At 59.3% G+C, this 26,764-nt stretch overlaps 1 protein-coding gene across 27 annotated transcripts in view; it reads left to right on the top strand.

Moving 5' to 3' along the window:
- ABLIM2 (actin binding LIM protein family member 2) overlaps window positions 1-26,764 on the top strand; it is a 151,597-nt gene that overhangs the window by 5,000 nt on the left and 119,833 nt on the right. For 4 of the 27 annotated variants that reach the window (XR_007477068.1, XR_007477069.1, XR_004480832.2 and 1 more), the window contains exon 1: window positions 19,294-19,699. The exons of 1 other annotated variant lie outside the window; for it this stretch is intronic. Coding sequence is in view for 2 of the 26 variants with exons in the window: in XM_033419502.2 (XP_033275393.1) it covers window positions 19,615-19,699 (85 nt within the window). In the remaining 24 variants the exon portion in view is untranslated. Of the gene's footprint in view, window positions 1-19,293; window positions 19,700-22,580; window positions 22,958-26,764 lie in introns of those variants that run through there. 22 more of the 27 variants (XR_007477074.1, XR_007477067.1, XR_007477077.1 and 19 more) reach the window with 14 other exon arrangements.

The raw sequence follows: 26,764 nt of genomic DNA, 5'->3' as shown, positions 1-26,764 counted from the left end.
CTTGGGGCCCGTGCCGGGACCAGATGCTCCTGGGACCTTTCTCAGGGCCGCTGGAGCGTCCCCACCTACAGATGGGGAAACAGATGCCTGGGCGGGCCCGTCAGGTGCCTGGCTTCACTTCATGACATTTGCAAGTGCCAGAGCTGCATTTGAACCCTTTTCTGCCCCTGCATGTATTAGCTGGTTACAATGGTAACTTTGTAACGTGTGGCCGAGGATGGGTAAGGTTTGACCCACTGGGGGCATCACGATGACGCTTTCTAGTGTGAGTGGTGGTTACAACCCATCTCCTCCCCTGAGCTGAGAAGCGTGTTCCCATTTCCAGGCGTGGCGCCTGCCCGCATAGCCAGGAAGGCAGAGCCAGCCCCAGCCCTGCTCTGTCTGCCCCCAAGCGTGTGCTCTTGGCCTCCAGCGGGGGCTCCTGTCTGGGGTCATGGCGTGGCCCTGGGGATCCACCCGGGGATGGACAGCTCGGACCGTGAGAGAGTTTCACCAGGTCAAGTCCCCATGCCCCCCGTAACCTTGACCCCTGGCCCCAGTCCTTCCCTCTGCTGGGTCCTTGTGGCCTTCCGGAGCTGGAAGGCAGCATTGATGGCCGTCCCAGGCCCCTCCAGTCCCAGCTCAGCCCTCCAGCGTCAACCAGCCCCGTCAGTGCCTGAGCTCCTTGGACCCTCAGCCCCACCTGCCGGACCTCTGTGTGACCTCGGGTGAGCCGGCTTCCCTCTCTGGGCCTCAGGGTACCTGTCTGTAAAAACAGGGACTGCTGCCATCCTCAGGGGTGGGACTGGCTTCCTTCTGACCACCCTGTTCCCCCACTGCCCCAGAGAGATCGTCTGGCTTTGAGGCTCAGCCGTCGTTTCAGGGAAACACGCCACGTGAGCCCGGAGGTCTCCGAGCACCTTCTGTGCCACGTAGGCCCCATCTGACAATATCGCAGCAGGGAGCACTTTGCCCTTTACGCGAGGGTCCCAGTGTATGGGGGTTTCTCCGCAGCCTGTCAGGGAAGCGGCATCTGTGGATGTCTGACGGATACCCAAGCCAGGAGAGCATCTGAGTGCGTGTCCGCAGGAAGGCCTGGGGTGGGTGGAAGGTGTGCTTTGAGTTCTGTGATGCTCGCTTTGCCTTAGACTCAGCCAACAGCGAGCCCTGCGGGTGCCTCCTGCCCTCGGGGAGGCTGCTGGGCTGGGGGGAGCCAGGCCCACGTTAAACGGGTCCTGGTGCAAAATGACGGACTGGGGGGTTCACGCACCGTGTTGCCTTTGCTGAAGATTCCTAAGCAGCCAGGCAGGTGGTCTCGATGCCCAGGTGGCTTTCAGAACACCTGGGCTCCAGTGTGGTCCAGCCTCCGTCTGGTCGGGGCCACCTCTGTTCCCAGCCACCAGGTTGCGTAACTCACTGCTCTTTGCCTTGGTTTCCCCACCTGTCAGGTGGAGATAATAGCACCCGCTTTACAGGACTGTTCATGGGCTGTGGTGTCAAGGGCCTGGGGTGGTTTTTATCATAGCTGGACACACTGTCCAGGGCTCGGGGCAAAGCCCGCAGGGTCCACCGTGGCATCAGCTGACATCGTCAGCTGGCTCACAGCTCTTCCTCCATTGCTGGTTCTCCTCCCTCCCCCGCCTAGCCCACCAGTCCTGTTCACACCCCCTGACCCGCCCCCGAGGGCCGGGAGAAGCCCAGTCCCTGGACAGCTGCCCGCTCCCAGGTTCTTAGCGGTGTTTGGGTTGCCTCGGAGCCTCACCACCCGCACGGCGACTCCGCCTGGCCCCTTGCACGTAGCAGGCGCGCTGGCTGTCCTGCTTGAGTTTCCTCACGTGCAGAACAAGGGGCTGGAGAGGCGAGCCGGCAACCCGATTCCAGCCAGCACGCCAAGAAGCCACCGCCCAGTGTCACTGCAGGGCACGCGCGCAGGGCTGTCCCTGCTGGGCGTCTGTCCTCGGGGCTGGGCCAGGCTGAGCTGTGTGGATCCCACCCCGCCCCGTGTCCGCACAGGCTGCCTTGTGACAGGTGCTGCGTGAACACCCGGAGCTCGGGTCCCGCTTCGCGCTCAGCCTTCTCGTCTGTTTGCCCTCATCCCGGGTCGAGGGCCCACAGTCAGGCCTCTCTCCGACCTTCTGCTCTGACCTTCTGCTTCTGCTCGGACGTCCGTGGCCCCAGGATCTTGCTGGAAAATGACATCTCCAAGGGCCCAGTTGGAGCTGCAGTTGGGCATGAAGTTCCAAGAAGGAAGGATTGCGGGGACCACCCCGCGGACCCCCTATCAGTTCGGCAGCCCCACAGCTGTCTCCATGACCACCCCGCGGACCCCGTATCAGTTCGGCAGCCCCGCAGCTGTCTCCATGACCACCCCGCGGACCCCCTATCAGTTCGGCAGCCCCGTAGCTGTCTCCATGACCACCCCGCGGACCCCGTATCAGTTCGGCAGCCCCACAGCTGTCTCCATGGCCACCCCGCGGACCCCGTATCAGTTCGGCAGCCCCGCAGCTGTCTCCATTCACGTTCCGAGAGACGGGGATAGGAGTGCAGGTGGTTTGCCTGGGAGGTGGTCCCAGGAAGCACAAGTGGGAGGAGGAGACGGGGAGGGAGGCAGAGCCAGGCGGGTATCTGGATGGGTGGGTGGTCACTGTGGGTCAGGGGGGCTCAGTCCTGCTAGGGGACCGTGCGGAACGCTCCTCAGAACCAGGGGACACTGGGGCCTTTGTCCTCCTGGGCAGAGGGCTGGTCCTGGAATTGCGCGTCCCCCCCCCCCCCCCGCCACCGCACTATACAACTGTCCACCGCCACCCGGGGGAGCCTAGACGCGGGATGGAGGCGGGCAGCACTGTGCAGCCGCAGCGCCCACAGCGGCCCCCACGGGCCCCGGTACGGTCCAGCCTCCGTCTGGTCGGAGCCACGTCTGTTCCCAGCCACCAGCCGCCTCTTGAGGGCTCACAGCTGTTCTGGAAAAGCTCGCTCACTCGGTTTGTTGAGCGCCTGCTGTGTGCAGAGCACTGTCCTGAAATTCCTCCTCCGTCTCCCACGCCTCCCCCGGAACCCAAGACGCCCAGGACCCTTTCCTCCACTCCTTTAGGGTCCTCCCTCATCAGGACCGTGGGCAGCAGGCGGAGCCAGGGGCTCCTGCCGAGGACTTGTGCCTGGTCCTGCCTGCTGTGTGACCTGGGGCTAGACACTGCCCCTCTCTGAGTTGCCTCATCTCAGACTGAACAACGGCCCCCCAAGATGTCCCTGTCCTCATGCCCGGACCCGGTGGGTGTGTCCCCTACATGGCAGAAGGGACCTCGAGGATGTGACTAAGTTAGAGAGCTCGCAGTGGGGCTCAGGTGATGCGGTGGGGTCCATGCCATCGAGGAGGAGGGGGCAGGAGGGTCAGAGAAGAGGGGCTGTGGTGGCGGAAGCAGAGGTCAGAGAGGAGAGAAGACGCGGCCCTGCTGGCTTTGCAGACGCGGGAAGGCGCCCCGAGCCGAGGAAGGCGGGCTGCCCCGTTTTGCCAACTGCACGTTGTTCCGGAGCTGCGTGATGGGCTGTGGTGTCACACGCAGCCGGGCCTCTTCCTACTCAGGCTGCCTCTGCCTCCAAAGCCTTTAATGAGCACCTGAGGGCCCAAGGAGGAGACAGTGGCACGGAGAACTGGCCGCTCCAGGCTGCGGCCTTACACCCGGGGCGGGGGATTCCCCGCCGGGCTCAGGACGTGCCGGGCGCATGCGCGTGGCTGCACCCCTGCTGAGTGGGGCGTGGGGAACCCTCGTAAATATTCTGAATGTCAGTCCTGGTTGTTTGCAGTTTACCGGTAAGGAAACCGAGGCTGGACAGCAGGGGTGTGTCCGGTAACCTGGCAGCCGGGATTCTAGCCTGGCCAGTTGCCTGGTCCAAAACCCGCATGGCCTCTTGCTGAAACAACCCTCCCGGCCTCCGGTCGGCTTCCCGCTCCCGTTCCCCGAGTGAACACCTGACCCGTGAGCTCTGAATCGTCCACACCTGCCGGTTCTGCGGCCACACTCTCTGCCAGCTCAGGTGGCCCAGTCTCCCCCCCGGACGGGGCGCAGTCTGATACCCACGGCGTGCGGGGACCCAGGCGGGGTGAGGCTGTGCGAGACCCGTGCGCTCGCGCGGGAGTGCGACCCAGGTAGGCAGGGAGGTGGCGAAGGGTCAGCAGACCGTCCAGTGTGGCTGGAGTGAGCCAGCCGCACGGGAGGGGCCGTCCGGATGGGTGAGCGGGTGTGCGCCCAACGGCGGGCCCGGGGCCTCGGCACGGCCAACGCCTGCGGCCCCGAGCATCCCTGCTGCTGCTGTGATGGCGCCGCGTTGACTCGAGGCCCCCGGGGGCCTCTGTGACACACTTCTCGCTGGCCTTCCTGCTGCTCTTGCTGTCCTTCGGCTCTGAGACCGGCCTCGTCTGCCAGGCGCTTGGAGGGTAATTGTGGAGTGCAGGGTTTCAAGCATCGGTTCCCTCGAGCACGCCTCCGACATGCCGCGGAAATCAGGAAACGTGATATGTGTGCAGAAGCCCAGCGTCCAGCCAGGTGCCTCCCTGGCTGCCTGGGACGGGCGTGGGACGGGCGTGGGGTGCAGAGCAGGGCTGTGTGCTGAGGATGAAGGGTGGTCCTGCCAGGGCCGCCTTTGGAATCCTTGGGCAGGTCTCCCCGCCCTCCCGACCCCGCCAGACCTCAGTGTTGCTTTCACTGCTCTTCCCTTCCAGCCCTCTCCTCCCGCCGACTCATTCTCTCCCCTCTGGCCAGGCTGGGCCCCTCTGCAGCCCTGCGAGGCCCGGGGCTGCCACATGAGAGCTTTATTCTGCCCCTGCCACGGCTGACCCTTCCTTTCCTCCATTGGCACCCATCTCCTGACCTGACACCCCAAATTCCTTCTCTGAGAGCAGCTCACTGGGGCACAACGGAGCAGCCGGCCAGCAGCCTTTGAAGGAGCTACAAGGAATTAAAATAGCTGGCGCAGCACACACACCGAGCCCCGACGTGAGCCCCTTTGGGAGGCGCTCTGCAGCGCACGGCGAGGTTTTCTGACAGCCCATGCTGTTGGTGAGGGAATGGGGCTGGCGAAGGAGGGGTCAGCCTCCGTCACTGGGGCGTCCAGTAGGAGGGGGGCTGCTGGAATGGAGCACCGTAAACCTCGGGGCTTAAAACAACAGCAGCTTATCCTCTCACAGTTCTGGAGGCCCGAGGTCCAAAATCCATGTCACTGGGCTGAAGTCAAGGTGTCGGCAGGGCTGCGCTTCTTCCAGAGCTTCTGGGGAGAATCCGCCCCCCGTCTCTCCCAGCTGCCAGCGCTCCTTGGCTTGCGGCCGCATCGCCCCGACCTCAATGCAGGCATCTTCAGGTCTCTCCTCTCCCATCCGTGTGTGTGGTCAGATCTCCCTCTGCCTCTCTAAGGATGCTTGTGACTGCATTTAGGGCCCACCCAGATAATTCAGGAGAATCTCCCATCTCAAGGTCCTTAACTGTATCACATCTGCAAAGACCAACCGCGTGATTTTTAACCAGGTAAGGTCACGTCCACAGGTCCTAGGGCTGAGGACGTGGGTATATCCGGGGGAGGGGGGCATTATTCAGCATCCCCAGGCAGCTTCTCAAACGTTCTGTCTCTGGGACTGAAACCCTTTCTCCTTCCTGTGTGGGTCTCTAGAATAGCTGAAGGTTGGAGGAAAGACCCGTCGTTAGTTAAAAATTGTTACTGTTGGGGCTTCCCTGGTGGCGCAGTGATTGAGAGTCCGCCTGCCGATGCAGGGGACACGGGTTCGTGCCCCGGTCTGGGAGGATCCCACATGCCGCGGAGTGGCTGGGCCCGTGAGCCATGGCCAGCCTGTGCTCCGCAATGGGAGAGTCCACAACAGTGAGAGGCCCACGTATCGCAAAAAAAAAAAAAAAAAAAATTGTGACTGTTAAGTCAGCTAATTGTACACATCCCCCGATCCTCTGAGCTGGATGCCGTCGGGGATGGCTGACCGTCAGTGTGCATAGTCTCTGAGAGGCAGTTAGGCGAGATGCACTGAGGCTTAAATATGTTCGTGCCCTTTGGTAGAAGGCGGCGGCTGTTATGATTTGTGCATAAAAAGTCGTTCGCTGAAGGGGTCACGTACTCTGCAGGGTGAATGTCCAGCCACAGATGCTGGGCCAGTTCATCATCGTCCATCCATCCGTAGCAGCTGTTCTCCAACTTTGAGGGCGTAGGACCCCTTCACTCAAATTTATTGAGGACCCCAAAGAGTTTTTGGTTGAATGCATGGTATTTATTGATATTTGCTGTATTAGACCTTAAAATGGAGGATTTTTAATTCATTGAATAAGAATAATAGCCCTTTGGATGTTAATGTAGGAGTGTTTTCAGGGATCAGAGTGGCATTGCTTTACGGTTTTGCAAATCTCATTAACGTTTGGCTTAAGAGACGTCTGCTGGAGCTCCTGTCCGGCCTGTTTTCTATCAGTTGTGATGTCACATGTCACGGGGCTTCCGGAAAACTCCATGGTATACTCAGGAGGGAGTGGGAGCGGTGGAAGACAATAACATCTCAATCTTTTTTATTTTTGCCTCTGCGCCTCGAGGCTTGCGGGATCTTAGCTCCCTGACCAGGGATTGAACCTGGGCCCTGGCAGTGAAAGTGCGGAGTCCTAACCCCTGGGCCTCCGGGGAATTCCCCATCTCAGTGTTATTATGAACATGGCTTTGACCCCGCAGGTGCCCTGCTAGGGTACTGGGGATCCAATACCCTAGACCAAACTTGGAACTGGTGATAAAAGCTGGAGTATTACGTAGCCATTAAAGTGATTGTGAAGGAGGAGTACAATGCATGTGTCTATGCTGGTGATAAATGAGGAATATAGATTACACGCCGTGTCATCTGCAAAATACGCAGGCAAAATGCACCAGAAGAAAATACATCGCATTGCAAGAGCTACGGGCAGCGCTGCCTTTTCCCTGACGCTTGGCTGTTTTATTTCCTTTTGCTTCTTCATTTTAAGGATGTGAGGGGGACAGGGTGGGTCTCAAGAGGCTTGACTGGAGAGCAGCTGTCTGACCTGCTGGCAGCAGCCAGGTCCTCCTCCAGGGACAGGACGGCGTTCTCTATTTTGGGAGGTGGACTTTCACTGCGGAACTAGGCCTTTGAGTGGCACTGACATGATACAGGAATTTAGTGTGTGTGTGTGTGTGTGTGTGTGTGTGTGTGTGTGGGGTGTGCTCTTGGGATAATTTAGTCTACTGTTATAAACAAGGGGAGTTGTGCTCTGGGGCAAATTTCTCGGTGGCCTGTGAGGAGCTGGGAGCTGGTCTGAAATTCGGCATCCTCTGTGGGAATGCCCAGCCCCGGCAGGGCTCCAGCGGAGAGCTAAATATATCCTGGGTGTGTGCTGGCAACCTCGGGCGCCCCAACGCCCAGCCGGCGTCGGAGCAGAGCTCAGGGGAGTAAGTGATTTGTCTGATAAAGTTCTATGTCTGCTGTTGACGGAGCATCTAGTAACGCCAGGCCTGGTAGAGACGTCGTCCAGGCTCCGTCTTGAATGCCGCAAATCCCTGTGGGGCGAGGATTCTTGCTCCCAGTTTACAGATGAGGGCAGGCAGACAAAGACAGGAGGCAAGACCCCCCCCCAAGGTCAACCCAAGGTCAACGGCTGGCAAGGGAGGAGGTGACCCACTCTGGGAGCACCGCCAGTGCAGCCTCCTCTGCGTGCGTGCATCTCCCCACCGGGTCTTCTGAGAGACCAGAAGCATCGTTACGCTTTTCCAAGGGCTCAGGCCTCGCAGGCGGAAGAGAATGGCAGTAACAATAACAGTAACGGCCCCGGACAGTATCACTCATTGAGTCCTCCCGACGCTGCGGGGGTGGTTTCCGTGACTGCCCATTTTACAGGTGGGGACATGGAGGCCAGGTGACCTCGAGAAACCTGCCCCGAGTACCCAGCTGGCGGTGGGAGAGCCGGCCTGTGAACCCAGGCAGCCCCTCCAGACCCTGGGCTTCTGCTGGGCGGTGTCTTCCCTCCCTCGTCATCTGCGTTACATGTAGGTCAGTTTGCTCGCGGCTCAGCGTGAGCCGGGCTTAGGTGCCTCCACGCCTCACGTGGCAGAGAGGGTGGGTTCCTGCTCTGCCGGCTGGGTTGGGGCGTGATGGCACAGGGATGTCGTCACCTGGGAGGGGGCGGTGGGGGGGGCAGCCTCTGAAATGGACTTACAGAGAAACTTTCCCTCTTTTCACTTAAAGTGTGACCCACAGCCTCCAAGATTGGCCCCTTGGGCAGGACATCTTGCTGGAAATCGGGCCTTCAGGACATTCCTGCCCCCGTCCCCCGGGCACAGGGCCCGCTTCCCCATGGGTGCCCCGCTCTGAGCTTTGCCGCCCCCCTTCCCCTCACTCCCAGGGCACCCCTGCAGCCCCGCAGGAGACCTCAACAGGGCTTTGCTCTGGATCTGGGGCTGACGGTGGGAGAGCTGGGCCTCAGAATGCTTCCTAGCCATGGCACCTCCTGGGAACCCCCTGAAAGCAGTCTGTAGGGAGGGGGTAGCTCCCCGAATCCTCCCCAACAAAGTTCCTGACACCGGGAAGGACACCCCTTTCACAGGAGACCCTCCCCCCCTCCCTGGGTCTCATGGACAGGCAACGAGTCAACCCAGCATCCCCGGGCTGGGGGTTGGGCAGAGCCGGTGGTTTCACTTGAGTGTATGGACCCCTTGGCCAGGCACTGGAGGTGGCCTTGATGGAGTTCTTCCCTCCAGGAGCTCCCAGCCTAATGAGAAAGGCGGATAGCACGTGAGGAAAACATACCATGAGAAAGCACTTCTCTGGAGAAGCTGTGGGGACAGAGAGGAGGCCGGTAAGGAACCTGCTGTGAGAGAGAAATCCTGGCAGGCTTCCTGAAGGAGGTGACATCCCACTAAGTAGGAGTTAGCCAGACAAATCAGCAGAAGGGCATCCGGCAGGACATGCAGAGGTGAGAGTAGAGCGAGTGTTTGAGGAGCTTCACTCACGCCTCTGCCCCAGGCTAGGCCCTGGGTAAGGTGCCAGGCCCATGGCAGGGGCCCACAGCCCATCTGCCTCTCAGGCACTATGTCACCTCTCAACGTACCTTGCACGGCACCTCGCTTGCCGGAAGTGCTCAGTGATGACGTGGCTGAGGAGTCACCGCATCCGCAGAGGAGAGAAAGGGAGGGAGCGTGGGACCACGTCTCTGCTGAATTCAGGCCCCTGGGCGTCTGCTAGAGCTGCACCGCGTCCCCCCTGCCCGCCCGCCATGATTCCGGGCAGAGCCAGGGCGGGGATGGGGGTGTCAAGGCCTCTCAACACGTCTAGCTGTGAAGGGAGGGAGTAAAGGCCCTAGTGCAGGTGTGGCCAGGGTGCAGGGAGGCCTCACCTGTTTGTCACTATGGATGGCAGGGGGGATGGGACCAGCAGAGGGGACACGGATGCCCCACTCAACTGTCTTCCTTGGCCGCTTGTCCTCCCCCAGACCTGGGACTCATCCAGGGCCGTGCCCAGCCCACTTCCTCTCAGAGGGCTAGGGGCCTGGCAGCTTCATCAGGAATGGTGGCCCTGTTCTCCGGGGGCAGGGGGAGGGCAGAGGGAAGCGGCACCTTTCTCCAGCCGTGCAGGGACAGCACTGGGGGTCCAGGTGGAGGCGCGGCACCTGTTCAGGTAGCCTGGGCCCCCTCCCTGCCCAGCAGCAGGGATGCCCGTGACCCAGTGCTTGACAGCTGACCCCACGAGCCCTTGCAGCCCACACACAACCCTGGGCATCATTTCATTCAAGAGTGGCAGACGGCCTGGGGCACAAGTGGCCTCCTCTGAGGCTTTAGCGCATCTTCCTAAACCCGGTAGCTCTTCAGGTCCGGGGTGAGGAGGGCGCCCCGTGACCCCGGGTGATGGGTACGTGTGCCCACCGCATCTGAGGTGGGAGCCGCGCGCACGGCTGCGTGCCTACCCTGGAGGCTGGGGTCCCTGCCCGGTCCCCACTGGGTGATGCCAGGCAGCGCCCCCTGGAGGTACAGTCTGGCCAGGGAGGCGGGCCTGGGCGTGGTGGGTCACAGCGGTGGGCTTCAGTGCCGTGTAGACTGGTGAGACCCAGAGACGCAGAGAGGAGGCTCAGGACCCACTGCCCCAGTTCTGGGAAAGGGGTTACACCAGGAATAGAACCTTTTATTTCCCACGGCACCTCCTGACGCGCGGGGCCACAGCAGTTTGGAGAGGAACGGCGCTAGTGGCTGGGATCTGTGGCTCGAGGTCAGGGGGCACAGTCACTGGCCACCTGGGCAGCATCAGGACAGCCTTGTCCAGCAGCGCCTCCCCTGCACCAGGACTCGGGGTGTTTTATCGCCTCCTGCTCGAAGCTGGGGAGCAGAAGCTCGTGCCCAGACAGTGTGACGGACCCACTCGACACGGAGGCTGTCCCTTGGGAAGTCTGAGGGACTTGGCCCCAAGCACGCGGACGGAAGAAATTTCACGATGGATCCCTGGACCCTGCCCGGCAAGCCAGCGCCTTTACTTAGGGCTCTGAATCGCCTTCACTTGCGGATCAGCTGTGATCACACCCGTGTACAGGTCTGCTCGGAACACTAAACGCAGTCTCATGCACCCTCCCCTCATCTGTGGAAGCAGAATATTCAGATATCGATTCCTTGCCTCTGCTGGAGCAAATAGACCCGAATCCTGTCAATATTTGGCGAAAGCCATTTCCCTGGGTGCCCGCGAGCTGCGGGAAGATGAACTGCACAGCAGGCTCTGAAGGAGGCCACGCGTGGCCGTGGTCCTGCCCAGAAGGGGGAGGGGCTGGTAATTAACTACCAGCCACGTCTGGGGCCCAGACTTGTGGGTCTTTCTAGGTCTTTTTTTTTTTTTGGCTGCGTTGGGTCTTCGTAGCTGCGCGCGGGCTTTCTCTAGTTGCGGCGAGCGGGAGCTACCCTTTGTTGCGGTGCGCGGGCTTCTCATTGCGGTGGCTTCTCTTGTTGTGGAGCACAGGCTCTAGGCGCGCGGGCTTCAGTAGTTGTGGCTCACGGGCTCAGTAGTTGTGGCTCACGGGCTCTAGCGCGCAGGCTCAGTAGTTGTGGTGCACGGGCTTAGTTGCTCCGCGGCATGTGGGATCTTCCCGGACCAGGGCTCAAACCCGTGACCCCTGCACTGACAGGCGGATTCTTAACCACTGCGCCACCAGGGAAGTTCCTTTCTAGGTCTTATAATCCATAAGATTACAGCTCACATGTGCTTGGGCCATTACTTCTCTGAGCGCTCCAATGTTTGTGACCTCATTAGAGTTTCCCCAGAATCCTCAGAAATGCTTAGGGCTCTAGGGGTTGGGGGGAAGGGGCGGCTGAGGTCACACAGCCGGAACAGGGCACAGCTGTGATTCGAGCCCAGGGCTGTCCGTTGGTCCCAGGCTCTCCCCACCACCCGGCGATGGATCACAGGAGAACGGGGTGTGCAGACAGCGAGAGCTGGAGGTCAGGTGTCGTGACCTTGCAGAAGGCATGTCCGCAGGGAAGCAGGCATTGCCGTTGGTTTTAATGAGAAAACTGGCTTAAAAAGACCCTGCTCACACGCCCAGGCCTCCGCGGCATTGATTCAGAGTCTACTGGTCCTCCAGAGCTCTCAGCTGCCACTGCACTGCTCTGACCCTCCAGACTGGCAAGCTGGACCGTGGGCATCTCTCTCTTTTTTTTTTTGCGGTACGCGGGCCTCTCACTGTTGTGGCCTCTCCTGTTGCGGAGCACAGGCTCCGGACGTGCAGGCTCAGTGGCCATGGCTCACGGGCCCAGCCGCTCTGCGGCACGTGGGATCTTCCCAGACCGGGTCACGAACCCGTGTCCCCTGCATCGGCAGGCGGACTCTCAACCACTGCTCCACCAGGGAAGCCCGTGGCATCTCTCTTTTGAAACAGCTGGCTCTTGTCTTCTTTCCACACATATCTGGGTGCCACCCTCTGCCACCAGGGACCTTAAAGGGGGGCCCTGACCCCTTCTAGGGGCGTCACTCTCACTTGAGTTTTTCAGAGTCTGCTTTATCATTAATTGTACAATAAACAAGACAGGTGTTTGTTTTTGCAAGAGCGGACGATTGAAGAGGAAACAGCGTGTGCCTCTGGAGAGGCCCGTGGCCGGCTGTCCCGTCTGCGTGGACTCCACCTCGGGACCCACCCGGCAAGCCTCCCTCACGCAGGACATACGGTCTTACAGCACGCTTATGAGCAGCTGGGTGTGATTCCGCTGAGTGGGTTTTCTGTGGTTTGGCCACATTCTCTTTCCATCACTAAGTGCGGAGTGTTCTTTGCATTAAACAAACTTTTTCTGTTGTGGTCAGATATACGTAATATTAGCTGTGCCACTGTAACTGTTTTTCAGTGTGCAGTTCGTGGGACTAAGTACATTCACATGGTTGTGAAACCTTCACCACCATCCTTCTCGAGAAATGTTTCCGTCTTCCCCAACCAGCTCTGTCCCCATTAAGTAACTCTTCATCCGCCTTCCCGCCGCCCGCCCCCTGGTGCCCAGCGTTCTGCTTCCTGCCTCTGTGGACGTGGCAACTCTAGGGTCCTCACAGAAGTGCAGCCAATCATTCAGTGCTGGTGCTTTCGTGACCGGCTCATTTCACTGAGCCTAGTGTCCTCAAGGTTCGTCCATGTTGCAGCAGCTGTCAGAACTTCCATCCTTTTCAAGGCTGAATAATATTCCATTGTGGGGATGGACCACATTTTGTCGATCCATCCATCCTTCCGTGGACACGTGGGTTGCTTCCTCCTCTTGACTGTTGGGAATGATGCCACTGTGAACACAGGTGAGCAATATCTATTTGAGTCCCTGCTTTCATTTCCTTGGGGCACGTCCCAGGGTGGGATTGCTGGATCAAGAGGTATCTGCTTCATTTCTTGAGATGCCATGATGCCGTCTTCCTGGTGGACTTTCCCATCGGTGCGGGGTGCTTTGAAGGCGGGGCCTCGTCTGGTGGGCCTCTGAGCCCACCTTGCCCCGGCCGGACTTGGAGTGGCTGAAGAGCATCCCCGCAATTCCACGTGGTCGCTGTGCCTGGCGGCCAGGCTGGGCTCTTGGAGGTTCCCCAAGTGGGCTACCCCCTCTCCATCCCCCCATCTTTGCCCAGGCTGCTCCCCTTCTGGGGCGCCTTCCTTCCCTGCCCCTCCCCACAGTCCTCCAGCATCTGCCCTGCGGGTAGATGTCCTGCTGGCTCCCTGACCCTGTCCCATTCCTGCTGTCATCCCCACTGCTTGTCCACTTGTCCAGGTGAGTCTGGGCCCTTTCCATCTGCCTTCCTCTATAGGGACTCCAGAGGGGGCACTGTGTCCCCCGGCTCAGAATCCTCTGAACCCGTGAGCGCCTGTGCAGAGCAGGGGCCCCGGACCCATGGGGGCCTAAATGCCTGAGCTGTGTCAGGGTGAGGGTCCCAGGGCCACAGCTCCCAGGACCCGGGAAGCGTCTCTGTCCAGCAGGGCAGCCTTGGTTCCCCGAGGCCTGAGCGGGAACACAGCCATGCTGGGGAAAGTTGCAGCTGGACCCAAGGCCACATTGCGAGACGCTGCCCCAGGCAGCGAGGGATATATTTAGCCCCGCTGATGAGAAAATGTCCTGCACCTTCCTTCCTCTACTTCCCTTAGCCTGTGGACGTGTCTCAGAGGGGTATGGTTGTAACTCCCCTTAACCTACCCCGTTGCCTGGTGATGCAGAGATGCTGGTGGGTGATGGTCCCCTGACCCATAAAGCAGACCCGACGGGGTCAGTGGGTGAAGCCCACTCCTCCCTAGGCTCAGCCAGAGCTCCCCCGCCCCCCGACCGCCAACACCTTACAGCTTTGGAGTTTCGCTGACCTGGGCACGGGGCCAACTAAATTGTGGTAAAATAAATACAACCTAGAATTTGCCATCTTAAATAAGCATCGTTAAGTGTACAGTTCTGTGGCGTTAAATACATTCATTCTGTACCACCATCAGCACCATCATCTCCTGAACTCTTTTCATCTTGCAAAACTGAAACTCTGTCCCCATTAAACACCAATCCCCCACCCCCTCCCCAGCCCCTGGCAACCACACTTCTGCTTTCTGTCTCTATGAGTTTGACGGCTCTAGGGACCTCATATAAGTGGAAACATATAATATTTGTCCTTCTGTGACTGGTCTGTTTCAATGAGCATAACATCGTCAAGGGTCATCTGCGCTGTAGCCTGCGTCAGAACCCCCTTCCCCTTTAAGCTGAATAATACTGCGTTGTATGAACAGGCCAGATTTTGTTTGTCCGTCCATCGGGCTGTGGACACTCGGGCTGCTCCCACCTCCGGCTGTTGGGAATAATAATGGATATGCAAATACACAGTTTGGGTTTTCACGGTCCCAGCGGCAGCTCTGTGGCAGGTGGTCCTGTGGTCAGGCCACAGGCAGACCAGGCCAGAGCCCTTAACATGTGGGACTTCACTGGTCCTTCCCCACCATCCAGTGAAGTGGGTACTCCTTGTGTCCCCAGTGTAGATGGGTAAAGTGAGGCCAGCAAGGTGAAAGGACTTCCTGCCATGCCAGCCTCTAGGCAAGGTGTCGGGGCACTGGGTGGAGGGGTTTCCACATTCAGAACCCACACCATCACCTTTCCCATGGGGTGTCCAGTCGCCTAGGTGCAGTCATCCATTCTCTCAGCTGTTTGCTCGTTCATCAGACACTGAGTGGATCCACTCTCCTCCTTGCCCTGGGATGGGCCAGGCGAGATGCATCAGCTCCATCCCACCCTTAGGAGCTCACGGGATGGGGACCGAATCACACGGACACAAAGAATAGTTGATTGACTATCTATGTCTCCACGGATACGGGCAGTGGGGGGTGTGTGTGCAAGCCATGCATTTGCCAACTCTGGCTACAGGTGGGGAAACTGAGGGCCAGGAGAGAAGACGGTTTCCTCAGCCACAGAGCCAGGTGTTCTGAGCCCCGGGCCTGTCTCTGTTGCTGCAGGTTTTTACCAGGATCCTTGAAGGTAAAGTTAGCAGGTCATGGTCTATGCTGTTTCTGGGGGATTTCTTTGTCTTCTTCATCAGTTTCTCCCCCAACTCTTTCTTCTGAAAAGTTTTAAGCATAGAGAAAAGTTGGGGGGAAAAGCCAGTACAATGAACACCTTGTAATACTTTCATCTAGATGCGTCAGTTATTAACATTTTGCTTTCTCTCTCCATCTCTCTCTCTCTTTTCTGAACCATTTGAAAGTGAGTTGCGTCATCACACCTAGGCTTTAGCACAGGCCTGTACCCAAATATCACCCACAGAAAGTCCCCGGTCCCGTTTCCCTGCCCCCAGGGCCCCTTTACAGACGTGTGTCTACCTTCCCTTCTTCAGGAGTCAGTCTAGGGTCACCCGCCACAATTGGTGAGCATGTCTCTCTGTCTTTAGTCTCCTTTATTCTTGAACGTTCTTCCCACCTGTTTTCTTTCATGCCATTGACACTTAAAGAGTCCAGGCCTGTTGCCTTGTGGATCATCCCCCATCTGGTTGGGTCTGTTTCTTAGTGATGGGATTCGGGCTGAGCATTTTTGGTGAGAGGCCGCTGTGTGACCTGCTTCCCGCTCAGGGGGTGCACAGGGCCCGTTGGTCCCGTGTGCTTTCCGATTTTTAGCACAGCCTGAGCGCATCCCGCGGGGATGAGAATCCTCGCACGTACGGCTTTGCACCCGTGTGCAAATAGACCTGTGAGTGGAAGTTAAAGACATTCCCGGAAGCAGAAAGGTAAATGGGAATATTGTCTGCCGACCTGCTCTCCCTGGAGGCGGACCCAGTTCACACCTTTACCAAAAGGGCACCGGAGCTCCTTGTCCCTCTCTGCTCCCTGCCCAGCACGGGGCACTGTCAGTCTTTTCATATCTGCCAGCTGATGGGAAAAGGACACCTCCCTGCTTTCATCTGCCTTCTCGGGCACCCGAGGGTATTTTTCTAGCTTCCGGGCCATTTGTGTTTCTGTGAATTTGCTGTTGCCCCCCCAGCTTATTTTCTGTGGGGTTGCTTGTCTGTCTGTATTGACTCAGAAGGCGGATGGGTGCGTACCCTGCGCTCCGCCCAGCAGGGACATGGAATGGCTCTCCATCTGAGCGTGGGCAGTGGGGCCTGAGAGGTGGTGTGCGTTGGGGGCCGTGGGCAGGACACGGGCACCGCGGGGCCGCGTCCAGGTGTGTTGCCGGGCGGGGAAGGCAGCGTGGGCTGAGGAGGGGGTCTTCAAACAGGGAGACAGAAACTCGGTCACCTCCGATCAGCCTCCCGGGTGATCTCCCTGCTCACCAGGTTCGGGGGGCCGCTGAGACCTTCCCCCGTGAAATCAGAACGCGTCTCGGCACGCAAGCCCACCTTTGGCGGCTCTGGGCAGCCTCCTCCTGGCCTCGGGGGCCTCACACCTGCGGGCTCCTCTGCTGGTCTCAACCGCCTGCGCGTAAGCTTTTTCTCAGCCTTCAAAGTTCGTTTCGGCTTCATTTCCTCCGAGAGGCCCTCTGACCGCCTGAGCCCAGCGGCTGCGGAGCCCCGCTGCCCTGCAGCCGCCGCTGGGGCCGGCCCTGCTTTTCTCCTTTGTTACACTGATCGCAGGTCGGGCCTGCACGTTCATCTGTTTCCCTGGCTGTGTTTGTTGCCCTGCTAGTCTGCCAGCTCCCGGCGGGGGGCTTAGGACTGACAGGTTCCCCCCTCACCGGGCAGAACACCCTGCCCGACTCATTGCTCCGTTATGTGGACGGGACAGCCTCCAAGTAGCCCAGCCCTTGGGCATCTGGGTCAGTCTGGCTGAAGCCACCTCCTGGCTGATACCTTGGGGGCCTTGCTGTCCTTTGCCTTAGGGGACCCTGGACTTACTGTCTCGGGGGCATACACGTCACAGATGGTCCTGCAGATGCTGTGAGGACCCACGGTGTGGCCCTTCGTGAGCACGGCTCCCGCACGTGGACAGGGGCAAGAAGAGCGGACTGAAAGGATGCGGTCCAGCCAGGCTGGGTGTCTGCGACAAGGAGTTCGGTCTCAATCTGGGAGGCCTCGTGAGCCCCCGGAGGTGGTGCTCGGTGCTGGGGACCCGGGGGTCAGTCTGGCAGGGCGGGGAGGACCAGTGATGGGGCACAGGGTCTCCACCAGGTGAGAAGGGGTGGGTGGGAGGGGCCAGAGAGAAGGGGAGGCCCCATGAGGTACAGGGAGAAAGCGCTACCGGCAACGCCGACGTTCCGTGCTAGCTGTTCCGAGACGACGGATGATTTTGGTGACGATGGGAAAGTCCATGTTCTAGGTTGAATTGTGTCCCCAAAGAGAGATGTTGAAGTCCTGACTCTGGTCCCTGTGAATGTGACCTTATTTGGAAATAGGGTTGTTGCAGATGTAACTAGTTAATACGAGGTCATATGGAGTAGGGCGTCCTGATAAGAAGAGGAAGAGAGACACAGAGGAGAGGCCACGTGACCACAGAGGCAGCGGTTGAAGGGCTCTTCAACCAACCATTGCTGGCTGCCGTCGGGAGCTGGACGAGGCGAGGAAGCATTCTCCCTTACGGGTTCCGGAGGGAGCACGGCCCTGTTGACACCTTGATTTAGGCCTTCCGGCCTCCAGACTGGGAGAGAATAGATTTCTGTTATTTAAGCCACTCGGGTTTTGGTCCTTTGTCCCAGCAGCCACGGGAATCTCATACAGTTAGGAATTGGGAAAGAAAGATGCCACTTACCAAGTGCCCATCAGGTACCAGGCGAGGTGCCTGGCCCCTTCACACGTATCATTTTGTTTGGTCTCCCTGCAGCCAGCAGGCAGGCACCCCCATTAAATACATCGGAAATTGAGGCCCAGAGAGGTAGAGCCGCTGGGCCAAGGTCACACAGCTAGTGAGAGATGGAGCCGGTTGCAAACACAAGTCTGCCTGAGTGGCACAAGGGGAGCCAGCTGGGTGAGGGTATTGGTGTGTGATGTGTGGCCCTGTTGGAGGGTGGGGAGAGGTGGGGGAGGGAGGATGGCAACAAGCCAGACATTCTCTTTTCTGACTCTGAGGTTCCTGGGGGGCTTCCAGGTGGCGGCGTCCAGCACGCCGCTGGCTCTGGGGGTTGAGTGCTCAGGAGAGGCCCGGCTGGACTCTTAGGAATCCTTGCCCAGGGACTGGATGATGTCTCAGATCCCTTCAGACCTAATTTTTTATGCCCCTGAGAAAGCGCCAGTGTCTTCCTTGCCTTAAACCCACCTGGAAAATCTATACCATCTGTCGTAAAGTTTCCAGGTCCTCGATTTCATTTGTTTCTCATCTTTTAAGAGGCATTCAGAAAGGAAGATGTGAGTGGGCGTAACTAGTGATGGCACAGTGTTGAGTGGACGTGGTGTGGGGCTGTCAGGGGTGAAGAATGGTTCTGGAATGTGGAGCAGGGGGTCTGCCAGGAGGAGGGGGAGTCAGGGGCTTGGGGAAGCAAGTGGAGCCGCCGAAGCCACCTGCGACCACGCCCCCCTTGCCTTTCTGGTCCTGGCCCCTTCTCAAGTCACCTGAGGAGCCGGCCCGCTCGGAGGGTGCAGGCCACTGTTGGGGGCTGCAGGTGGAGGACCCTCCTTGGGGCAGGGTGACCTGGACCATGTCCTCGAGTTCAGGGGTCCTTCCAGGCACCGGTCAGTCCCACCCACCCTCTGTGTGCAGAAAGAGCTGCGTTTCTCTCCTTTCTTTAAATCATCATCACTTTCGCTGTCCCCCACCCTGGCAGGGGTACAGGTGTGGAAGTTAGGCTGGAACTTTCTACACTGCAGGTGGCGACCCATTTGTGGGCATGAAATCAGTTTAGTGGGTCACAGAAGACTTTGTTACGTAAGAGGTTGAATTGAATGCAAGATAGCAGACCCATCCCAGGAAAAAAAAAGAAAAGAAAAGATAGAAGAAGAGCAGAGCACATCCCGAGTCGTAAGGCTACTAGGTATTGTTTGGTGAGAAATATCTGTTACGTATTCACATATCATATAAACTATTGCTGCCTGTGGTAGGCTGAAAAACGGGCCCCCCAGAATACATCATGTTCTCATCCTGGGACCTGTGAGTGTTGCTTTATTTGAAAAGCAGGGTTTTTGCAGATGGGATTAAGGTGAGGACGCTGAGCTGGGGAGATTATCCAGGATTATCTGGGTGAGCCCTAAATGCCATCACAGTGACTCTTAGAGAGGCAGAGGGAGGTTACAGACGGACACACAGAGGAGAAGGGGATGGGGTGGGGGGAGGGGCAGAGATGCGGTGATGCGGCCGTGAGCCAGGGATGCCGGCCGCCACCAGGATCTGGACGGGGCGGGAAGGATCCTCCCGCAGAGCCCAGAGGGAGCCTCGCCCTGCAGACGCCTGGATTTCAGCCCAGTGGTACCGACTGTGGACTTCTGGCTTCCAGAACTGTTGTCTTACCAGTTTGTGTTGGTTTGTTACCGCAGCTACAAGAAACAAATACACTTTGGAACAAACAGCCCCAAAGCGCAGAGGCAGAACTCGGCAATCAGTTATCCTGGCTGGGGGCCTGCGGGCTGGCCGGGGCTCAGCTCACCAGGCTCGGCTCCGTGGGGGTGGCTCTGCCCCATCTCATACCCTCCTCCTGGGACCAGCAGGAGGCAGAAGCACAGTAGGGCAGAGGGAGCCGCCTTCGGCCTGGACTCAGAACTGGAACATTGTCGCTTCCACCCGCATGCCATGGCCAAGCCAGCCGCGTGGGCCAGCACAAAGTTATGGGACTGGAAGAACCCTCTCCCCCGGAGGAGACCCTGGCGAGGGTAAGGCTGCAGGGGGAGCCCGGACTCAGTTCATCCCACAGGTGTGCACACCTGTGCCTGGGGGCCACTGCCCGGTGTACCCCTCTCTCTGGGCGCTGATGTTGGAACAGTTTGGGAGCCACTGGCCGGGGGCAGAGAACCTGGCTCCCAGTGCCTATCCCCCGTGCCCTTGACCCTGGCGTTCACGGGTGTTCAGGGCCTGGCTCTGCCTCTCTGCGACTCTTCCTGAGAATCAGTCCGGAAGGTTCCAGGTGGGGCAGGAACAGCATCTCGCCTCACCCCCTCCCACCGCATCCTCAGAGGAGAAGAGGGGCTCATCCCGCAGGGCCCAGGAGGGAAGAGGACTGCTTCCCCGGCCCCAGCCAGTCACGGCCCCAGGATGGGACGTGCAGATCCGAAATTAGCGTGAGTTCCTCAGGGTCCTGGTCCTCTGCTTTCAGACAACACCGGGGACCTTGGAGAGGTCATGGGGCAGGAAGCTCCCACGAGGCCGGGCGCCACGGCCATGCCTCCCCATGGGTGCTGGCCACGCTGCCTCTCCTGTCCCCTCCGCCCAGAACCGACGGGCAAGGGGCAGGGCTCAGGCGCCCCCTCCACCCCTCGGCCCTGGGAACCACCTGAGGCCATGGGAGAGGAGGCCATGGGTCTCTGGACCCCTGGACCTCTGTGGGTAGGGGAGGGGTCCCCACGAGCCAGGGGCAGCCTCCCAGGGGCCCGGCTGCCACTACAGATAGGGGAGCAAGGTGCGGTGGGAGCTGAGCTCCATGGGGGCATTGGTGTGAGGGGAGGAGAGCAGGCAGCTGAGGGTCGGGCAGACGCCTGGAGAGGCACGAGCCAGGCCCTGGGCTGATTTCTACCCAAGGGTCCCAGGGGCCAAGAAGCCCCTACGCCACCGTGCCCATCTCCTGGGAGGCTCTTCTTGCAGTGTTGTGGCAGATGGTCCCATGCACAGGTGTCCTGGCCTCCGGCCAAGGTGGACCCGTGGGGGACCCTGGTCGGGGGGATGCCGGCCCTGGGGAAGTGTGGCCCAAAGGCAGAGGGCCGGCCCCCTGCCGGGCGCTCTCCCAGGGAGCCAGCGGGCTTGAGGTTCGCGCCCACGCTGTCCTGGGTGGGGCTCGTGGGAGGGGGAGCAGGTCCTTCCGAGGGTCCTTGTGACTGCCCAGTGCCGTGCTGTTTCCAGAGCAGAAGCAGCACCTGCCCAGTGGATGGATGGTACCCACGGCTCCTCCTGCTACAATTCTTTCAGACGCCTGGGCAAACCCTCAGCCTCCCTCGTTCTCAGGGGACACCCATGCTTTGCGATGGACTGTCCGTTGCCCTGGCCCCTGCCCACCTCCCACCCCAGCCCCATGTAGCCGAGGGCGCCCGTCCTCCCGGGAATGTGGACTGGCCTCGCCCCCCTTCCAACCTCGCACAGGCCGTTCCCTCTGTCTGGCTCGCCCTTCCAGCTGTTGAGCAACTAGCCGCCCCTTGGCCTCTGAATCCCCGGGGTTCTCTCCTCCAAGGGATCCCCTCGACCCTCCGGGAGCTCGCTCTGCGTTACCCTCGATCGGGCCCTGGTCGCCCACCGTGCTGCCCCTCGTTCCCCGTCTGACTCTCAGGTTGGGAAAGCAGGGACGTGACAGTTCCTGTCTCAGGTGTGGTGCAGTGTATGGGACTTGCTGGGTGGGGACTGCTGTCATTGTCACCGACACTGTTGTCGTTTCTGCCCTGAGCTGGGCACGGGCCGCAGGGCGTAGGTAGCTGCAGAATGAACGATTGGAGAAACTCTTCTCACTTACAAGCGCGAGGGGCTGCCATTCTCTGCCTGGGATGCATCATCTGTCCCCACTTGCGGGACCCGTGGGCCTGGCGGTGATGCTCTGCTGCCCTGGGGTTTGCTGCAGGGGTACTGGTTACCATCCCCTGTCCGCTGGGTGGAGAGCTTCAGACCAGGGTGAGTCATGAAAGTCAGATCAGGCCAGGAGAGTCCCCGCTGGCTGCCAGCTCCTGCTCCGACCCTTCAGAGCCAACGGGATGAGGTATCTTCTGCTGGGTGCTGGCGGAGGGGTGACGCGGCCCACCCAGGGCCTCGGCAGGCAGAGTGGTGGGAAATGTGACTCGGGCTGGAGGGCGTGGCCCCGGAGCCTCTCCGCTGTGGGGTCCCGGCCCGGGTTCACTAGGCTCGGTTCGCACCCATCACGTGCACGATTAGCCAGGATAATGCCTGCGGGTTCTACTCTGCGGCGCTGGGGGCAAGGCGGTGCTTCCTGCTCACGTAGCTGACAGGTCACATCGCATCTCTGCCCCAGGAGATCTTAAAGATGAGCCTAGCAGAGGGGCACCAAGGAGAACAGGGGTCACCTAAGGGACCAGGCTGTCAGCCAGACCCGGGCAGGACCCCAGTGCTGCCTTCCATGCCCAGCGGCCTCCCGTTGGTCTCCCAAGCCTCAGTTTCCCCTCTGGCACGCTGGGGCCGTGGAGTGGGTTAAGCAGGTCGGCCCCAAACTCATGTCCACCTGGAATAGGGTCCACCTGGGACCTTATTTGGACTAGAGTCTTTGCAGATATAATTAGCATAAGGATGGAGATGAGGTCATCCTGGAAGAGGGTGGGCTCTGAACCCAGTGACTGGTGTCTTTATAAGAGACAGAAAAGGACACACAGAGACGTGCAGAGAAAAGACGTCCATGTGAGGACAGAGGCGGAGATGGCAGTGATGTGGACACAAGCCCCCAGAAACTGGCCGATGTAGGGCAGCATCCTCCCCCAGAGCCTTTGAGAGAGCGTGGCCCTGCCTACGCCCTGGTTTCGGGCTTCTGGGCTTCAGGCTTCCAGGCTGGGAGAGAATAAATGTCTCCTGATGAAGCCCCAGCTTGTGGGGCTTTGTCGCTTTGTCAGGCAGCCCCAGGACACGGGTACTGGCTGGGAGGTGCTGGGAGGGCTTGTGGGCTGCGCCTGGCACACGGGACAGTGGATGGTCCCGGCCCTCCCCCAGTCCCTCCCCCACTGCCTCTGCAAAGTCCCTTTCCCGGACGCCCGGGAACAGGTGCGTTCTGGAGCCGGGTGGGAGTCTATTTCGGTGTGCTGGGAAGGGCTTGGCCCGTCCCTCCTCGGGCATGAGGGTGGGCAGCTGCCACGTGACCCTCTGGCATGTCCCTCTGGAGCCATGTTGGCCTCAGAGGCTCGAGCCCTCGCCCAGCTGCCGCCGGCAGCCTCCAGGGTCCTGGCCCTTCGGGTGGAGGCCACCGTCCATGGGGATGCCCGGAGGAGGGACAGGTAAGGCCCACACTGCCCTGTCCACTGGGACCACCAGCCCAAGAGGATGGCTTCTTTTCTAACTAGAAGTCTCCAGTCCCCCAAATAAGCTCGGGGTCCAACACGAGGGGGGCAGCGTGAGCTCTGCCTCTGTTTATAAAGGCACAGAGGACCGGCGCTCACGCGCGCCGACTGTATGCCCGGCCTCAGGGACTCTCTCGTGAACTCCTGATGACAGCCCTGTGCAGTGACCCGTTTTACAGATGAGCAAGCTGAGACTGGGGGAAGGGGAGGGTCTGGTCCGGCGTTGCACCGTGGGGAGTGTTGCAGCGGGATCCTGTAGTCTGGCCGAGTCCCTGGGCCCTCGGCCTCTGCGCCTTCCCGCCCTCCCTTTCTTTCCTTTAAGGCAGTTCTTGGTTCTCGACCGAGGGTGGCTTTGCTCCCCGGGTGGACTTTGGCAACATCTGGAGACACTTCTGATGGTCACAGCTTGGCGGGGGTAGGGGTGCCCCAGGCACGTGGGGGATGGAGGCCACGGACGCCGCTCACCCTCTGGCAGTGCACAGGGCGGCCCCACAGAAGAGGGGTCCAGCCCAAAACGTTAGTTGGGCCGAGGCTGAGAAACCGGCCTTAAGGAATATCGTAAGACTTCAGTCCTTCCGGCGTTGACGCAAAGAACAGGCCCATCAGGCTAGTTAGCCGGAAACAATAAGTAACTTGTAATCCACTCAAACCCCACCTGTTGACAGGTGAGAACGCTCTGGGGCAGGGTCGGGGTGGGAGAGTGAGATGGCGGAGGGGAGGGGGAGGGACAGGGAAAGGAGCTTGGACCCCCAGAAGCAGAGAGGTGGGTGGAGCCTCTGTGAGCCCAAGGTGTGCAGGGGCTCCAGCCGGGGTCCAGCCTCCAGGCTGAAATGCTCCCTGGTCCTTAAGCCTCCGTCCGGGCGCGAGGCTCGGTGCCCAGCGGACCCCTCCTCTCTGGGCAGCCACAGCAGAGCCTTGCCCTCACTGGCGTCCTCCTGTCTGGCTGTGGAGTCTGTCCAGAGGCAGGATCCGGGACCCGTCGTCCATATGTCCCCGTCAGCATCCCACACGTGGAGAGACTCAGGAGATTTTTATGGAAGGAAGCAGCTCTGGGGTGGGGCAGCAGCAGTGGCTTTGAAGCCAGACCAGTGAAGCTTCCAGCCCTGCCTCTGGCCTGACCTCACTTTGGCCCTGATCAGGGTGCTTCCCCACTCCGGGGGGGCTCGAGGACCCCCTCTGTAAAATGGGGGTGATTACATTCCTCCCTCCCAGGGTGCTGTGAACCAGCATCGCAGACCCTCCATCTTTGTCCCACCAAAGCGTGTAGCTGTGGGTGGCCCCTGGCCTGGCCAGGCTCAGCCCCCCGTGGAGGTCTCACTCCAGGACTTAGGGCACCAGTTGGCTTGGGGGTCAGGTAACATCCCCCAACCTGCTCAGTGTACTGGATTGTTCTGAAAATAGCGGCAGATTCCAGGAGCTGAGACATGTGACGATGTTCATTTCTCAAATGGAATTTCCATGCGGTGGTTGGGCAGGTCTCCCCGCTCAGCTGAGAGCGCAATGCCCTTCACTCCCTGCCGTGCTTTCGCCAGATGATGGGCAAAGGGCAAAACAATATAATATTAAAAATTGCACAAACCCGGTGAAATACGCACTGTTGTTCCCGATTCACCGATGAAAAAACGGCATCTTGTGATAAAAATAGCAGTGAGGGAAATGTGATTCTCTTTATGTAAGATTATCATAAGAGCTAAAAGTAAAAAAAAAAACAACTCTAAAACTTTTAGAAGAAAATGTAAGGCTAAGCCTTTGTGATCTCGGATGGGACAGTGGTGTCTTAGAAATGACACTATGTACACAAACAACAAAAGAAAACGTAGACGAATTGGATTTCGTCAAAATTAAGCACCTTGTGCTGCAAAGAACATTATGAGGAGGATGAAAACACAGCTCACAGAAGAGGAGACAATATTTGCCAATCATCTGTCGGATGGCAGGCTTGTATCTAGAATATGTAAACAGCCCTTATGACTCAGTCAGAAAAGAACCAAATTCAATGGACAGACAAAGGCTCCGAATAGACATTTTCCCAAAGAAGATATTCAAATAGTGAACAAGCACATGAAAATGTGTTCAACATCATTAGTCACCGGGAAGTGCAGATCCAAAACCACAGTGAGACAGACTTCACACCCACCAGGGTGACTGCGATGAAAAGGACCAACCGTAACCGATACTGGCAAAGGCGCAGAGAAGCTGCTGGGGGGAAGGTGAAATGGCTCAGCCGCTCAGGAAGATAGGCTGGCATTTCCTCAAGTGGTTAAACAGTTACCGAATGACCCAGCAAGAAAGGGAAACGTGTCCACACAAAAGCGATGGTGCGTGATGGTCAGAGCGGCTTACCTGTAACAACCCCAGAGCGGACACAAGCCCCGAATCAACGACGAATGGGTCCATGTAGTGGAGAGTTATTTGGACATGAAGAGGAATGAAGCAGTGACACCTGCTGCAACGGGGGTGGACGTTGAAAGCGTTATTATGTATATGTATCTGTAGGATATGGGCTCCCACACTGCGGTGTCCCACGGCACACAGCCTGGAGAGTGAGGGTCCCTGGCGGGATTAGCTCAGCCCTCACAGACAGCTGGGGCTTGGGATCCTGCAGGCCTGGGTTCCAGTCCCAGCTGTGCTGTGTGCCCATTTCCAGCTCTGTGACCCGGGTCATGGGTGGGAATCGCCCAGCGCAGTGCCTGGCCCTTAGTCCGGGCACAAGAGCTGAAAGACTATAGATATTGTCACTCAGACTCTTAATTTTCACCCCCGCAGGGCGCTGTACTGTGCTCCGACTCACCAGATGCATTCCCCGTTTCCTGTTAGATTTAAGGAACCTTTACGGGGCATCTTCTGTGTGCCGGGCCCGAGGCATACGTTGTTGGTCCAGTGGTGGCCGCCCTGGCTCACGGCAAGGTGACACCAGGGACACGCACTGGCCTGGGAGCCCAGAGACCCAAGCCCCGGTCCTGGCCTGGCCTCAGACTTGCCATCTGTGGCTCCCCCTGTGTGTGGGGAGAGGGGATGGGCCCAGGTGCCCGCTAAGCCCTGACTTTCCGGAATGCTGCCCATGAGATCCTCAGACGCCTCTCCGGTCAGGAAGGGCTGCTCTTCCGGCGATGAAATAACACCCTCCAGGGACGTGGGTGGCCAGGGCACCTGGACCAGCTGCTAGAAGCTTCAGGAGTCTGTGAGTTGCTAGAAACTGAAGCTGAAGGTGACTGGGCGCCCCCGTGGGCAGCCTGAGCTTCCAGGGGGCTGTTCACTGCCGTGTTCTCCCAGCTTCTGCCTCTGGAAGGACCCCCCGCAATCCAGCACACACCACCCCTGCCAGGCCCCTGCCACGTGCCAGCCTCCAGAAGCCCAGCCTGGGGCAGCGTCACTGTCCCACTACAGAGGAAGACAGGCTCAGACCGGGGGCGGGGAGCCGGCACGTCCCAGGCCCCGCTCCAGCTCCTCCTCCCCACAGGGCTGGTTTCCTGGGGCCACCGTAACAAATAACAGACGTTATTCTTGGACAGTCCTGGAGGCCAAAAGTCTGAGATCAAGGTGTTCCCAGCATGGCTTCCTTGGCTTGCAGATGGCCGTCCTTCCCCCTGTTCTTCACACCGTCTTCCCTCTGTGTGTCTCTGTGCCCTAGTTCCCCGTTCATAAGGCCACGGTCACATTGCATCCAGACCCACCCAAATGGCCTCACTTTAACTCAGTCACCTCTGTCCAAATCAGGTCACATTCCGAGGTGCTGAGGGCTAG

The sequence above is a fragment of the Orcinus orca genome, chromosome 4 (genome assembly GCF_937001465.1).
Source record: "Orcinus orca chromosome 4, mOrcOrc1.1, whole genome shotgun sequence".
NCBI lineage: Eukaryota > Metazoa > Chordata > Mammalia > Artiodactyla > Delphinidae > Orcinus > Orcinus orca.
This window is presented reverse-complemented; position numbering and strand designations above follow the sequence as displayed.